At 37.8% G+C, this 17,413-nt stretch overlaps 1 protein-coding gene across 1 annotated transcript; it reads left to right on the plus strand.

Annotated features, from left to right (window-relative positions):
* The first annotated feature begins 562 nt into the window (after positions 1-562).
* On the plus strand, positions 563-16,025 carry EMC7 (ER membrane protein complex subunit 7). Its single transcript, XM_074824479.1, has 5 exons — positions 563-839; positions 3,853-3,972; positions 5,966-6,104; positions 6,633-6,713; positions 8,807-16,025. Exons 1-5 carry the CDS (start codon positions 601-603, stop codon positions 8,957-8,959), a joined length of 732 nt encoding a protein of 243 aa, XP_074680580.1. The 5' UTR covers positions 563-600; the 3' UTR covers positions 8,960-16,025.
* The last annotated feature ends 1,388 nt before the right edge of the window (positions 16,026-17,413 follow it).

Below are 17,413 nucleotides of genomic sequence, written 5' to 3' on the forward strand. Positions count from 1 at the left end.
GAAAAATGGTGTACGGGGACAGATCATCCAGGTTGCAAATTACCCGTGCCGCTTCTTTTAGGGGCCAAGAGCACCAGCTGTAAGATCTGAGAGACCTCTATGCCATCCAGCCTTGGAGCACCTGCATCGCCTCCAGTGAGGGACAGGGGGGCTTGCGGGCGCTGTGCCCGAGGGAAGAGGCTTCCCCGCAGCCTGCGCTCCTGAATGCGGAGGCGGGCAGCACCCCGCCGTGCGTAATCCGAGCCCCAGGGGAAGCGCTGTCCGGCCAGTGCTGCGCCGCCGGGGCCGGTACGACGACCCGCCCCCCCCGCCGCTCGGGCCCCGCCGGGGCACTTCCGCCTCGCTACGCATCATGGCGGCGCAGCTCCCTCACTCCTATTCGCCAAGGCGGGGTACGCCGCCGCACGGCGCGCCGCGCCCTCAGCTGCGCATGCGCACGGCAGCCGCTCCCCTTCCCCCCTGCATGGTGCGCAGGCGCAGAAAGGCCGCGGCCCTGCTCCCCGCGCGGGCTGCGCTGGGGGCCGCGGGCGGCTCGCGCTCAGCGCATGCGCGGAGGCGGCGTCCCCGTCCGGCGGGGGAGGAGGCGGCGGCGGCGGAGCGATGGCGGCGCGGAGCGGGGCCGCGTGCCTGGTGCTGCTGCTCTGGCTTTTTGCGTCGCCGCTGCCCGACGGCGCTTGGGGCTCGGAGGCAGTTGGGGCGGCGGAGTCGCCGGGCGGTGCGGGCCCCGGGGAGCGGTTTAAGATCGAGGGCCGGGCTGTGGTGCCCGGGGTGAAGCCGCAGGACTGGATCGCGGGGGCCCGAGTGCTGGTGGACGGGGAGGAGCACGTCGGCTTCCTGAAGTGAGCGGCGGGCGGGGCGGGGGGCTTGGTCCCGGCGGGGCAGTAGCCGTCCCTCGCCAGGCTTGGGCCGGCGTTGCGCTGTGCGGCGGTGCCGCTCGGAGATCTCCTCCGCGCCTCTGGCACGCTTCGCGTCCCCTCGGCAGCCGGGGCCGTAAGATGGCGGCCCGCTGTGGCAAGGTGCAGCCGCTCCCCGCACGTTAGCGGCCTCGTCCCGCTGAGCAGCGCACGGCGGCGGAGACGAGGGTCCCGCGGCTGACTTTGGCTTTGCGGGTCCACTTGCACCTCACCTCGTCAGGCGTTAGAAACGGCCGGGACTGCGGTGGGAACCGGTAGCGCTGTCGGTGGCGGTGCTCGCGGCCCCCTGCAGGTGTAACCACGTTGGTGACTAAGGCTGCTGGCTTTTTAGCGATCAACTAATTGGAACTCAGTTTTAATTAAAAAAAAACCCAAACAAACATTTGCATTAAATTCTGGAGTACAGTGTTTGTTCTCAGCTTTCGTGGGTGTAAATTCTGTCACTTTTTTGAGAGCCTCTCCTCCACTAAGCATTTGCTCATTCTGTTTGTGGCAGAACGTTGTAGTTGTAGTTCTCTATTACAGTATCCGTGAAAAACTTTTTCACTGTACAGTGAAAGCCATTTCAAGGGATATGGCATTATTGCTTCACATAAGATCATACAAGTGCATTTGGAAGCTGTAAAAAAAAATCACATTAGCTTATTCCGGCTCAGGTGGTAGTGGGTATGTTCAGATCAGCAGGGGACCTAGAGATTTTAGGACGTGGAAAATGTCCTCAGCATTACGAATTGAACTGATTTAATAATTTCAAGAGTAGAAGCTAATTCTAAAATCCTTTTTATTATTTTTAATACAGTGTAATACATTTCTTTTAAAATTATGTATTAAAGTGAGAAAGTTCATACAGAATTAAGAATAATACCATAAATACCAATAATTTTTAGTTATTCCCTCTGCAGTAAAAGTTGAACTGATCTTTGACTCTGGGAACTGTTGATAGATTAATGCAACAGATTTTACTCTGCAAAACTTGCAGAATTTTGTCAGTGTAGCACCTGATAAGCCAGTACAACCAATTTGTGGGAGCCTGACATCATATTTAGGGGCTGATTTAATAAATACCATGGAGTTGGTAGATTTCCAAATCCTTGCTTGGAACTCAAGTTGTCTGAAGTATGAGGAAATAGTTTTAGCTAAGAGCATAACATATTTATGACAGTGTAACCTAGATATCAGGCTTTATTAGTTACATTAATTTGATACATCTATAGTCATCAAATTATATAATTTACAGTCAACCAATTAATACTATATAAGTTATTCAGTTTGATAAATGTATTTGTAGGTGTTGCGCTACTATAAGCATGGTAAATTTTAGCAAAAATTTTTTTATGTTGGTTGGGATTTTTTTTGTCACTCGTAATGAGGACAGTATTGGATGACAGTATACTTTTAGTAAGAACTGTGTTAGAAGAAAGAAAAGTTGTCTTAAATAACAGTGGTATTTGAGGCTCAGTAGAAAGATCGGTTAGTTTCAGTGACAGAATTAAATGTATTTGGTATATCAGAAGATAAATTTGTGACCGTCTTTTGTCACCATCTCAGGCAGGTTTTGATTATATATTACATGGATGTCATTGCAGTTATCAAAAAAAGGAAATTATTTGACATAGCAAAGTTGGTTTTTGACTATTTCAAGGGTCATTCTCTAGTGCAAGCATTTTCATAAATCTGACTAGCTTCCTCACTGTAATAAAAATGAAACTTTTTTTCTTCTAAAAAGGCAGTATTGGATACCAGCATATGAAGTGAGAATTTGCTTTGTCATATAAATAAATCTTCAGAAAAAAACTATAACTGAATTTTATCAAAGTAATACTATAAAGAATGAAAAATTAAAAGGAAATTCCTAGGGAAACATCCTTAGTGTAAGCATTCTTAGGGGTTCAAATCATCACATAAAGTATTAGTGAAACCCACCTACACAGTACTGCTTGTATGCTTCTGTCTTCATGGTGGGAAGGTCCTTAAGTGATGTACGTCTTTGAGAGAGAGAACTTCCGTGAAGGACATAAAGACAAAATTCTTTTTGCACTTTTAAGAGGGTTCATTCATTTGTTTTCCTGATGCAAGTATCTGAAGTATCAGGTTTTCTTTTTTTTACCCTTTGAACAACTTTTTTTTGTCTTAACTTTGAGTCTTATTTTTAGGAGAGATCTTTTATATTAATTTTAAAAGGGTAGAGAACACTAAATTTTTCTTCCTGGAAACTTCTGGAAGCATGTAGGAGGAAAACTGCAAACTTTGGTACTTTAATGGCAATTGGTGCTGAAGCTTTTTTTACTAATATTTTCACTGAATATTGAAGTTTCATATTTTAAAATAAAAGCAGTCTGTCTAAAAATCCCTTCTGTGTATATGTTCAGAGCTCTTAGTTTCCTTATTGTTGTGATAGAGCTTTCCAGCGTGGGCTAGTCCTAAAAGGAGTAATTAAAAGTAAAAACCTCTTATTTTGCAATAAAGGCACAAACCGCAATTTTTGTGCATTGCAAGTCATCTCTAATACCTACCCACACTATGTAGGATGTCAATTTTTGGGGTTTTTTTGCTTCCAGCAGAAGTACTGAAGCAAAGTATACTTCATTGTATGTGTTTCAGAAGGAGAAAGGAAGGTGTAAGCCGTTTCTGCCATCATTTGAATACATGAAATCTTAACCATTTCAAATTTTATTTAGGCTGTTAAACTACTCCTCCAGCAAGACAATAGCTTGAGGGCAGGAGAAAATCTTCTGCTGCTCTTGTGGCACACAATGATGACCTTAAGGGGCTTGATATTATGAGTGCTGAGTGATTTAAATTTTCTTTTTGGTCACTGTTGATATTAAAATTTATAATATAAAATTATGATATTACTGTTTCTTCTTTAAAAAAAAACCCAACCCTCTCTAGTCTACTGGAGCATATTGAAATGTAGTGGAACTTACTGTTTTTTCAGGACGGATGGAAGTTTTGTGGTTCATGATGTACCTTCAGGATCTTATGTAGTGGAAGTTATATCCCCTGCTCATAAATTTGAGCCCGTGCGAGTTGACATAACTTCAAAAGGCAAAATGAGGTGAGCCTTTCCTGATTTGCTTCTGTATTGATCTATTAAGTATGCCTGACAGCACAGTATAGGAAGTCATGTAAACAGTACTGTAGATCTGATATTCCATTTCAGACCGTATGCTTCAGCTTCTTTTAACATCACTTCTAGGAGCACATCTTAAAATCCAAAGTCTCATTTCTTCCTTTCTTATTTATGGCCTTAAATAAGAGGAAATAGATACAAAGAGTCCTTGTTGTTTACTGTTGTTATTTTCTTATGCAACTATCCTGAAGTAAAATCTACACATAAGTCACTTAACTGCTTTATCTTTTGCCAGTACCTTTTTTTTTTTTAATTCTTCCCTTTTCCTTTCTTTTCTGGTAAATGTTCTGTCAAGACTTGGCACAGTGAAATTCTAATTCATTCTGATTCTAAATTCTAAAATATTTCTGTGACACCTCCATAAGATACTCCTTACAGTTACTGGCAAATGCTGGTAGTTGCCAGCCTGCAGTATTTCTGTAGCATTATTAGCTTTTTTTTATGTTACAGCCAGATAAGTTATCCCTAACAACTGTATGTCTGTAACTGCATGCTATTCAGTAAGTAATGCAGAGAAATGGCTATCCTATCTAATAAGGTGATCTTTGTTTAAATGAACACGTTTGTAGTTAATTTTTCTTCATACAGGCACACACAGAGTATTTTAACTTCAAGTTTGTCTTTTACAGTATCTTGTAAAAGATGCTGTTACGTTTTAGAAGTATAAGCATCAAGATAAACACTGCAGCAGTATTTTTAGGGGAGGTTAAAAATTGAAATCTCAAACTAAAACCAATGCAGTCTGTTTATAATAATAATAGCACAACTTGTGTTTAGATTTTTTTCCCAAACTTGAGGCAGTATCTCACTGGCAACAACAAATATGTAATAAATATGGAAGGAACTTCATGAAATAGACACAATAGTGTGTATAACCTCTCAGCACTCTTTTGGTATCTGCGGGCTAGAGGTAGCAGATTTGACATCAAGTAAATTGCTGGGATATGTCCGCAGAGCAAAGCACCAGTAGGCTTGACATCTCTACCAGTCAAACAGAAACTATAACGAAGAATACAGTTGGGAGATGCATGAAGAAATGTGATACATGGGGAAAATGTCAACTGGGCTTTTCAAAGGGAAGTTCTGCCTTCAAAACAATACTGGAATTCTTAGAGGAAACAGCTTGTTGATAATGGGTATGTTTGATAAGATCTACTTGAAGATCTCAAAAGCTTTTGAAGAAAATATGTAGTCCTAAGGTAGGAATGAAAGACATTCTGTGGATGAATATTTGGTGAAAAATTCAGAAGGAATAAATGATTTTTCTTGTAATGGGCAGAAGACATCCCTAGAGTTGCACAACACAGCTAAATATTCATAAATCAGGAAAAATGTGTGAAGAATGACAAAGTTTGATGATAGTATCAAGTGACTATCTAAATGCTAAGCCTAAGTGAAGAATACTAGGAAAGAACTTTGGAAAGACGTTTTAAAGTAATAAAGACTGAGATGTAGTACTGATAAATGCAAAGTAATGCACTTAGGGTAAAGGTAGTATTAATATAAAAATAATTATTGCCCTGAGCAAACTCTGTTTAAGCTACACTACACTGTTCAAAGCTGTACTTTTCTTTAAACATTGTAGCTTTTCTTGCTCCTTAGGAAGGTGAGAAAAAAATATTTTGCAGAAGTACCATTTGAACAAATAGTTCTGATGTTTCTGATCTGTGGGTCTGTTTCCATAACAGGGTTTTCAGCCTGCCTAATAACTAGCCTGGAAAAAAGGTAGAAATACCATTTGATTCCGTAAAATATGCTGCTGAGAAAAATTAACTTCTGAAAAGTGAAGCCTAGACATCACTGCCTAGCAGTTAGTTATGTTTATAGCCTATTAGGAAAATTTGTTTGGAATATTTTAAATAATCTTTATTTTTTGTTAAAGATTGTATCTATATTTTATTTATATTTTGCTCATTAGAGCAAGATACGTGAATTACATCAAAACCTCTGAAGTTGTCAGGCTGCCATACCCACTCCAGATGAAATCTTCTGGACCTCCTTCGTACTTTATAAAGAGAGAATCTTGGGGATGGACAGATTTCCTCATGAACCCTATGGTACGTACCAGCAACACACAAAGTTTAAAAGTATGCTAAGGATCCAAATATAGCTATTCTTCAGAACACTGAGAATAAAATAATTGAGAAAAGATGAGCTGTTCTTATGAGAGGATTGTTTTATTTCTTTTTTACTTGTTTACAAATAGCAAGGTTTTTTTATAACCTCTCCGCCCCTATATACCCACTCTATTAACCTGTGTCCTCTGAAAATAGCCCATAGTCTGGTTCCTTTGACAACGTGATGTTCTAGTCATGTGGAGATCAACATGTCGCAAGACTGTAATTATAACAGTTGAAAGAGATAACAAGCATTTACTTTAATTGTCCAACTTTGAAATCTGTTATTTAAAACATAATACTTCCTTATCAGGTTTCTTTCCTGACAAGTGGGTTACTGTTACTGAGTTACTGACTCAGAACACAATAGTTTTAGAATTTGGGTGTTTCAGAACTTTATGTCAGTATGTCTAAAATATGTCCGGAGCAACAAATAAGCTGAAGAAATATTTGCTGTTTCCTGTATAGGTGATGATGATGGTTCTTCCGTTACTGATATTTGTGCTTTTGCCTAAAGTTGTCAACACCAGTGACCCTGATATGAGACGGGTAAGTATGTTCAATTGGTGCAGACATAGAGAACAAAGATAATGAGATTTTAAGGTACAGAAAAGTAATAAACTTTTAAAGAAGTCTTAATGGGCATCATGTATCCAGTTAGTACAGTGTTGCTGTTCTAACAATGAATTCTAACATTTCAGACTCATGAATTTGCTCTTAAACAGCGCAACACAGAATTCCGTTGTTTGGCACAGCTTTAAAAGTGTTACAGTACGAGTGGTGTTTTCCAGAGTTTCTTTAGAGCGACAAATATAATTTCTCAAGGGCTATTTTTTCTATAAATTTCCAGTGTATTTCTGCACTATGTTTAAATCTAGCACTTCATTTTTAGGCATCATTTAGTAAGTGTCAAGTGTGTTGAGAAGAGTATGATGAGTGGTTCTCTTACCCATCAACCTAAACCACATAGTTTACAAGACTGTTAAATCCAGATGTCACAATAGTATATATGATAATAGGGTCTTAATGTAGTCATTAAATTATCTGATTTATTGTCCTTTCATCATGCCAAATGCCGAATAGCAGAAGGCTAGGACAAAATGGAGATTCAAGGTGTTTGCTAAATCTTTTCTTATTTTTAGAAGTATTCCTTGTCTGTCTTGGGTGGCTGCTTTTTGAGGGTTTGGTTAATTTAAATTCGTTTTCCTCTAAATGACCACTGTCTTCAGTAGTACTTTATAGGTGTCAGAGTCTTCTTTAAAGTAGTATCTGTGGAAAGCGTATCAGCTATGTAATGCTATCTTGGCCTTAATTTGGATTAAAATACAGGATATGAAGATATGCTAGATATCCGTGGCATGGTCCTCAAACCAAGCTGAACTTCAGAAGTTGAATTTTTAAAAAATCACTTATTCCTTACTTCTTTTCACTTATCTGATGCTATTTATAGACAGACTGTTCTGATGGTAAACCATCAGTAGTTCTGATGATTTAGTTCTTATTAGCTGTCTAATATGACTTAAGGACAAATTTTACATTGAAGGAATCTTGCTTGTAATTTAAATTATCTTTAAAGAATAGGAGAAGGTATTTTTAAGAACTCAATTGTAATGGCATTTTCTAGATGGTCATGTATTAAATTCTTAGTGTAGATCCTGCTTCAGTTTGATTGTGGAGGGTATGGAGCTTGTATTACATTTTTCAAGTTAACTTGCTTTTTCTGTATGGAATCAGCACAGCACTAGTTTATATAGAAAGTTAATGATTTAGTAACTGTGCTTGTTGCAGAGGCATTAAGTAGAGATGTAGTATAGATGCAATAGTAACAAAGGCTACCCTAACAGCTTTTGCTTGGTTTATACCTCGAAAACAGTTAAAGCTATATCATTCTGAACGTTAGCTAGAAGAGCAAGGTGATAATCCTGCATTAAATTGCCAATTACTGTAAGCATCACATTGTGGATATACAGTTCAGCTGTTGGATGCATTAAAAGCACTTCAGGGTTGGTTTGCTTGTTTTAAACTGTACTAATTCATCTCACAGAGCCACTGTGCTAAGCTCTAAAGTTACATTAAGCTTAGCTGGATAGATGGTCTCATATCAAAATCCTTCCTTTCATGAAACAAAGAAAACTTAGATACTGTACACTAATAGCTTGATGTTACAAAGTAGGGCAGTGAAAATATCTAATCCCCTCAAACAGCCTCCAAAAGTTGTTAGATTTAGCATAAATAACACTAATTTGAAAACACAAAAGTATGTGAAATCTGTGAGAACACGGATCTGCACATTAAACAAAAGCTTAAATTTTTAAATGGAGGAAAATAATGCTGAAAATAAGTAATGGCATTTTCCTGTAGATTTTTTAATCAGGTAGTTGCCCTGTAAGACTGCTTAAGACATGGTTACCTTTTTCCACATATCAGTGCTTTTAGTTTTGGGGTTTTATGTTTCTGTGTGTAGCTGGGCATTTGGCTGTGGTTGCATAAAAATACGTAGCAATACATACCCTGGAGGATTATAAATAGTAAAAGAGTATTTGAGAAAATTTTACATCTTCCTGATACAGTCTTTCAACTGATGCCTTTGAGACAGCCGGAATTGTTACTAGCCATTAAGGTTATCTAATCTTTGCATGCAGGAAATGGAGCAGTCAATGAACATGCTGAATTCCAACCATGAGCTGCCAGATGTCTCTGAATTCATGACAAGACTTTTTTCTTCAAAATCTTCCAGCAAGTCTGGTAGTAGCAGCAGTAAAGCAGGGAAAAGTAGTTCTGGGAAAAGGAGGTAGTTAAGTCTTCCTCCTAAGCCTGAGTTTGCACAACTGTTTGTTATGTGGTGTCATGTTCATTTGTCTTGAAAGATCAAAAAGCCACTACTGTAAACTTTAATCAGGCACAAAATACGGTATGCTACAACTGTGGTGCATAGCTTTTTTAGTCTGTATAAGCTGTTTTGTACTTGACAGTAAGCAAAAGAGGACACTGCTTCAATACTGTATCTGTATAAAGTTATTGATGATACTGAATTAACTATATTGTTCTGTAGAGAATTATTATAAATTATATGATGTGCTAAACAGTAACAAATGTCTTAATCATAAGACAATGTATTAAAAAAATCAAAAATAATAGAAGTGGAATTCAGTCTTAAGATGGCTTTAATGTTTTATACTTGCTGTTGGGTTCTGAAATGAACAAATCCTTTCAAAATTGAGTCGTGGGTTTACTGAATAAGTAAGTTGCTGTATCAGCCTGTCATATATGTTACATATAAAATAATTTTATTTTACATTGTTTGCTGTCTGAACACCTTAGTTCAAGGACTTCCCACTTTTTATTGCCCAGTTTTACTCTGATCTACTTTCTGCTAAAAACTCTTTGGCGGGGGGGAAAGCAAAGCATCCTGCATCAGAAAGTCTTTTAACCTCTGTCAATTATGAATCCAAGGTATCTATATAACATGATGAATGTTTATCTTGGATCTTTCTAAATCACATGTATCACTTCTCCAACACTTGGTTCTTACTGTTTTCTGTGTACTGTGCATTCTTCTTATCAGTGGTAAGATTTGAAGCCAAATACAGAACAAAATGTTAAAAATTGAAGAAAATACCTAAAAGTACAGTAGGAAGGTAAATCCCACTCATCTTTTAAATTATGTTCCAAAATATACATGGCTGTCTCTAGGTATGCTGTGTCACTGGGAAAATGTTGTTCTTTGAGCATGCCTGTGTGTCTGTACTGCAGTATCTTCAAGCCACCCAGCAACTTCAGAGAAAAGTTGAAAGAATTGATTTCCACTACGTGAACATTTGCAAATTAAAATGGCAAGAGTACCTACCAAACACCATTAGCAAGTGTCCATAAATCTTTTTTTCTTGTTTGTTTGGGGTTTTTTTGGCTTTTTTTTTGTTTTAGCATAAATGCTGTTCTTTTCCATTTTTACAATTGCTAACTTCTTAGGTAACAGTACCCATGCAGTATGGGTAATGTATATCTGATTCCAAAAATGGTATTTAACGTTCACCTAAAGTACGCCTGAAGCAAAATCAATTCTAATGCATTTATTTGTTCTGCCAAACACTTAGGAAGGCTATAAATTGTCTTAGAATACAGACTTAGAAGTGTGCTGTGAAACATAAAAGCTGCAAAAGCATAAGTACTCATTCATAGGATGAAGTCGAATTTGAAGATGTTGGAGAAGAAATAAACTAATGTTTTTTGGACAGTGAAAGATTTCAGTCTTTGCAAAGCAAGCTGCACATTTTTGGTCTTGTTTTTGTTTTGCTTGAACAGTCTTTTTTGTATACTATGTAAAATATATCCAGTAGAGGCAAGAGGATATTTGGATATTCTTGCTGGAAGGATTTACTGAAATGAGTGTCATGTTGCCTTTGTAAAAAAAAAAACAAAAACAACAAACAACCAAAAAACCAAAACAAATCAACAAAACCAAAACCTCCTCTTCCAGTAGCATCTTACTGAAAAATTCATAGGTAAAACAGGGAGCAGTTCTTTGAAGATGGAGCAATGGACAGCAATTATGCTGTCCTGGAAAGTACAAGCCACAAGTTACTCTTGTTTAACAGTGATTTGAATGACAATTAGGTTGCATTAACTTGTTTTAATCGCAGTTTGTTTGGTAATTAATCATACCTATGCATTTTTCCTTGTTACAAAGGTAAGAACAATATTTCTGCCTTCTTTAATTGTGTCTGTTCAAGGTCTTGATCTCCCTTTAAGTGAGAATGGAGAATTCAGGCCATGGAAAGATGAAAGTCTCTGTTAAGAGTTCACAGTAAAAAAATTGACAGGAATGGTAAGGATCCTAATAAAACTTTGGAAGGACCATATGGAATATTCAACACTTCTCTTTTTTTCTTAGAACTGATGTATCAAGGTCCAGGCAATTTCTTTGTGCATCAAGATCAGATGCAGTATACCACTCCCTTGCCTTCAACAGAAAACTCTGCTCCTGTTATCTGAACATTCCAAGCCCAAAAATCTTGTTACCTGTTATTCCCTCAATCATATATGTTACTCCTCTCCTTTTCAGACACCTTTGTGATAAAGTGTATTGGTCTGATGCTGAAGTAACGCTAGTTACAATGGCACCAACTTATTTGATAACTTTTGTATTGCAGTTACTAGTATAGTGCAGGGTTGTCTTTATGCAGAATGTAAATGTTTGCTATAGTTCAGTTTTAATTGTCATCTTTTATAGATTTTTAGTAGTCTGTCTTCTGTGTTAGGTCTGACATCTCAATTTTACCAAAAAATGTAGCTGCCTTTTAGTGAGGCTACTTGAGATAGCATAAGGCAGATGGTAAATTGAAGCAGCTGATCCCTCAGAACAGAAATTAAAGATATGCAGAATCTGCTTGGACTACGGACAAGCTGATTTCCTCTGCCAAAAGGAGGAAGACTTGCTCTCTCAGCTTGGACTGGGTAATCCTGCTGCCTTCTCCCTACAAGTTCTGGTACTTCTCAGGTTTTGCCATTCGTTGACTTTAACAAGATAAATTTGTCCATATTTCTGCTGGATTTCTGTTATGTTTTAGAGAGTTAGATCAGCTCACAGAAGGGTGAAAGAACTACCAGAGCCAGCAGAAAGTAAGCACCAGAGGCATGCCGTCAGAAGCAGGAACTCGGTCTGGCAGTGAATGTGAGTAATACAGTCAGCTCACCTCATCTGAAGGATTTGTAGCCTAAGAGCTCATTTAGCCATGTTGTGTATCAGCAGGCAACTCGAGTTTATGACAGGCTCTGTAGAAGGGAGAGGAAACACATTTTGCTGAAGTCTGTTTCAAATATTAGTCATTTAAGATGGCCTGGAAGGTGTTTAGAACAGTTTGAAATAATTTTATCAATTATGCTTCCATTCTTCACATGTAAGGAAAAAATGAAATGTATAGATATCTAATCACTGTTTAAGATGAAATAATTGTTGGTGTTCTATCTTTTTGACGAAGTGGGATGGCAATGGTGAGAAAGACTTGCTTGTGGTTAAGATTTGTATTCGTGAAGAGGACCTGAAACTCTGGAATCAAGTGCCTTGGGTTTTGATGCAACTGTTGGGCTTTGTGCAAATCATTTATGATTTCTTTCAATTTCTGTGTATGAAGGATGAGAAGCTTGTCTCAGAAAAGTAATTGTAAGAATAAATCTAGTAATGAACATCAGGTACTCAAATAGTACAGCTATGAGCTTACTGAAGAAAAGCCAGTAAGTAATCTTCTTAAAGAGCACCTTTATTAAGCATTTATATGTAGTTCTTTATACATATTTATTAAAGCAAGCCTTTTAAGTAACCACATGTTGAGACTTCCAAGGCAATCTAGGCCATTGAAGTACGTACTCTTCCAGTTTAGCGAGAAGTGTATTAAATCACTAAGATACATTTAAACATCACTTGGGTGTTACTGGACCTTTAGTTGCATAAAGGTTGTGTGTGATCAGTAGCTCAAAGAGGGCAAAGTTTGGTTTACAGTTTGATAAAAGGACCCTATTTTTACAGGCTAACAGTGATAGCAGTACCTCAAGGTACTAAAAGGATTTAACTTTCATTTTTAAGACATCATGTCTGACATTAATCCTGCTGCTACTGATAGTAGATGGTGAATTTGTATTCCTATGATTTTTTTGTTTCATTTAAAACTTCTTTCAGGAAAATAGCCAATAAAAAATACAAATAATAGTAAATCCTTAGTGGCAATGCATGTTTTTCATTCTGACTCATCAGAATGAAGTACGGATATATATATAGCTATATATTATGCTTATTTAATGAACTGAAGGAGCATAGAAGTGTTTGTATGTACTGTTGATGGGCTAAGGGAATACAGAACTTAAAATTTTGAACTTCAAATCAGTGGAAAGGCAGATTTACTGAAGAAAGTATGTTGAAAGGTTAAAAAAATGGAGATTTTGCACATTCTTGGGCAGGAAAAGCACAAGTTGCACCTGTGGTGCACAGGGCATTGGAAAGATCCTATTTTTATTTGGCGTAATTGTGATCTGTATCTCCAAAGGGAACTGGCACTGAGGCCAGTTTGCCTGGAACAACTTCTGTGCATGCCGTACTCCAAAACAGAGTGCATAGACTCTGCGTCTCAGGAGCTGTTTCTTGCCCATGATGACTTCCCTACCATATCCAGGAATTACTGGGAGTGGAGGGGAGAGTGTTGTTATTTGACATATCCAAAACTGTATCGACAACTATCACACAAGCTTAATTCTATGAATCAGCAGATTCCTGTGTTCAGGGAAGTTTTCTGGCAGTGTTTCGTTTAGTAAGATACTTGAAGCTATAGATTTAAATGAGAACAATTTGGAGAAAGACCCCCAAGATAATGTAAGGACATGAAAAAGACTGAAGAAATTTTAAGGACTGCTGCCATGGCAGATTTGACCCAAATACTGAATTTTGCAAGAAAATAACTTTTTAAAAAAATGTAGATGAAAAATGTTTTTGTGATGATCTATAGACATTCTCTTTTAGATGACTAACATTGGCAGTAATGCTAGCATATATGGACAAATGATGATAAGAGAGCAAATGAAAATGTCTGTCCACTTCATGACTCATATATGTCTGTATGTCAATAACTGTAGTCACAGCTTTTAGGAGAGCAAAGACTTCTGAATTTCCCTATTACACCTGTGAGTGAAGAAAAAGCAGTGATCCCATGTTTCTTTCCAGCTGGGTAAGATTGCTATGCCATTCAAGGGAGAGATCTGATCAGTCTTTTCCTCAGTCACTATATAAAATCTGGACACCCATTTAAGGCTCTTCTCTAAACGGTATAATCTAGCCACTGAGCAATCCACCTTTCCCCCACTATTAGTGTAGGCTTCATTCTGTGTGATAGTCTGTCAATGGACTGACTAAATACAAAACACATTATTACACTTAAGTGCCAAAAAGCAAGCAATATCAACTGGGAAAAAAAGAATGTCAAAAATCTTACTGCTTTCATCATTTCAGTGTCTGTAAAGACAGGACCTTAGTATTTTGAACTTGATACTGTGTGTAAAATCTGGTGATTCAGACCATAAAATAATAGAACATTCAGGGAGCTTTTAGTCACAAAATTGTCTGTAGGAATGGTATTGAGTTTTAGTCTATTTTGAGCTTAAGCTAGTGAAAGTTTCTTGAGGTCACAAATAGGTTTCTTTATTTCTGTTGTTTAAAAATCTATAAAGGATTATGAGTCCTTTGTTATAATAAGTATTGATTCTTCAGAAAACCCTGTCTACTTTTGAAATTACAAGGTTATTCCTTCAAATCATGCTGGCAGTGACTCTTGTGTAATACTTTGTTTTCGATGTTATGAAGATTTAATGACTATAATTTTCTGTGCAAGTGAAACTTAGCTACTTAGCTCTTCTGTTGATGATGCACAAAAAACATTACAGTTGAACTCACTTTTGTTATGTATTTGGTTCTGCATGGCTGATAAGAATAAAAATTAATTAAAGACTGTCAGTCAAGGACAAATGGTAGCAAATATACAACAGGAATAAAACCTTTCATGGCATTTTTTGACCAAAATTCGGTTTTGAACTGATTCTTTAAAGCTGAATACAAACATCAAAAAGTAATATAAAAGGTGGTGAAACTGATTTGAAAACAGAGCAAGTAAAAAAGTAAAAATGTTTTTAAAGGAATATTTTCTGTTTGAAATATTAGAATGTGCTCCTCAGAAGGTCTCTGGATTCTTTAAAGATCTTCTTGCTGCCTGGTAAACGGAGGTGTACCATTTCCCTTTGTGTTTCAGAATGGAGAATAGGGCACCCAAGATCATAGTCTGGTGTGCAGGGCACAGGACTGCTGTTTACCGTGCAGATGCAAGGACAATCCAGTGACATACTTGGAGTAATACTTCACATTCCTGGGATCAGAACAGAATAAGACTTTGAACTAATTTTGGGGAGCAGGGAGGAGTGTTTCTTTTCCTACCAGTTCGTTTTCTCAACCATCCATAGATGCATTTCAGATTGCTTCAACTTGGCAGGTGGGAAATGTATAAACTGTATTAATAAAGATTCAATTTCTTGACCATGGTAGTAGAACACCCTGCGGGGAAAGAGTATCAAGAAATGGGAGATCAAGATTAAGCCACCTAATGAGGTGGTATTTTTGCAGTGCTAAACATTATCTCTTACAAAGAGGAGCTCTGATGAGAGGTGAAGCAATTACTAAAAGACAAACTTACAGTGGAATAAGTACAGCATCCATCATATTTACCAAAAGTGATGAGAATTGAACAATGGTCAGGTTACCACGTATGTGATTAAAGGATCCAGATGGTTCTTAAAAATAATACTTCTACCTGTAGCTTTGTAAGGGTTCCCCACATCTTAGGCATGTGAATCTATAGACGGTAGAGATTCCTTGAGAAACCTTATCTTGTAATCCTCTCATTTTTGGATTTGTAGTGTTGATATTCCCTCTTTTGTTTTCATTTGTTTTCCTGCTAATTGTATTCACATGGTATTTACACAGAGTTTTTTCACTCCTATTTGCCCTTCATTTTTATGAAGACTATAAGGGTCTTGTTGAAATTGCTGTAGCAAAATCTGTTCACCTGGTGCTGGCAGAAATAATTGTATACATCACTTGCGCTTTCAAGTGTATCAGTGGTAGCAACCAATTATTTCTCACCAGGTAGCTAGCTAATGGTGGAGAGGTCATTTGTTCTGGAAAGATCTGATCAAATTGCTGTGCTTTCTTTGTAATACGTTTGAGGTGTATTTTATTGTAGAATTTTTTGCAAACCCTTTAAGTGTACCCTGTGGAGAGTATCAGAAAGATTGTACAGAGTTCACTGAAAATACAAGAGATTAACAAAATGCACTGTTTACGGTTTTTCCTTTGGGGGGGGGGGGGGAAATTGAAGAAAATGTCTAGAGGGCCTGTGTAGCTCCTCATGAAAAATGTCAACTTAAATCCCAGTACCTAACACTGAAAGTCACCTGCTGCTTTCAGCCCACTTTATTAGTATCACATAGGAAAGAAACACACTTGAAGAATTCTGCCTCTTTCAATCTTAGATGTGTATTACAAAAAATCTGCATGCTCTCCTTCATACACTGCAGCTATTTATGCATCTTTTGTCCATGATGGACTAAACTTGCCCTCTGAAGTTCATTAAGTGCCTTTATAGCTTTGCAGTACCTTGTTAGCCTTTTTTAATCTTTTGTACATTGTTTAAACTTGATAGCCTTTTCTTAACTAGGTAAACTTCCACTTTCTCAAGTGTGCTTCTTTGTAAGAAGTGATTACGGCTACAAAGACTTAAATTTCTAACTTGATTTAAACACTGTTTGTTGGGTTTTTTTCTTTAAATGGTGCTCACATTGCCTACTCTTCCTTCATGTATTTTTAATACCTTACATACAGTTTGTGTTTACATACTTTTACTGCCTAATAATTCTTTGATGTTCCAAGTTAAGAATTTGAATAAGCAGGTATTTCTGCAATAACAACATATGTTACTGAAAATATTAAATACAGTTTATCAACAGAAGTCCAAACCATGAAATGGGCTCTGCTGCGTTTGCTATTTTTAGCAGCGCTTACTTGCTTCAGTTAGATCCTTTATGAACAAAATATGGACCAAAATTACCAGTGCAGCCAGGTTATATAAATAGCTGTGGAAAAATATGTAAATGCATCTGAAGATCTTGCTCTTCTATGTAGTGTTACTTTTGAAGAGAAGTTTAGTATTCTTTCTCCAGCCAGTGCAAGGGGCATTGGTCTCAGCTGTTGAACACAGCATTATGGCTATTCCACATGATAGCTGCAGATAGTAGATGATGAAAAATTCCCTATGGTCTTGTACTGTAGCACTTGCAGATAGTTTCCTCTGAGTGACCATCATCTGTGGCCCAAGTATGCCATAACCTGGAATGCTTAAAATGCAGTAGTCAGGAAAGGTCATTAAGCTAACCAAACTGAAGCAAGGGTAAATAAACAAGAGTTTAAACCATAACCCTGAGGTCTGTTTATGAACTTCCCTTAGTTTCTAAATTCTATAGGTTAAGTTTCAGAATTAGTGTGTTAAAGAGGTATTAGAGGTTTTCTAGCCTATATAGGTTCTTAGACTGTAGGTTCTTAACACCACAGTTCCTTAAAACCTTTCAGTAGTCATTGAGCAATCTGACTAATTCTTGTGATCTCAACTCTCTCCTGGGGAGAACTTTGGGCAGTGAAATGTCTTGTTTTGGTGTAAATGTTT

Source organism: Strix aluco, chromosome 4, assembly GCF_031877795.1.
Source record: "Strix aluco isolate bStrAlu1 chromosome 4, bStrAlu1.hap1, whole genome shotgun sequence".
Classification (NCBI taxonomy): Eukaryota; Metazoa; Chordata; class Aves; order Strigiformes; family Strigidae; genus Strix; species Strix aluco.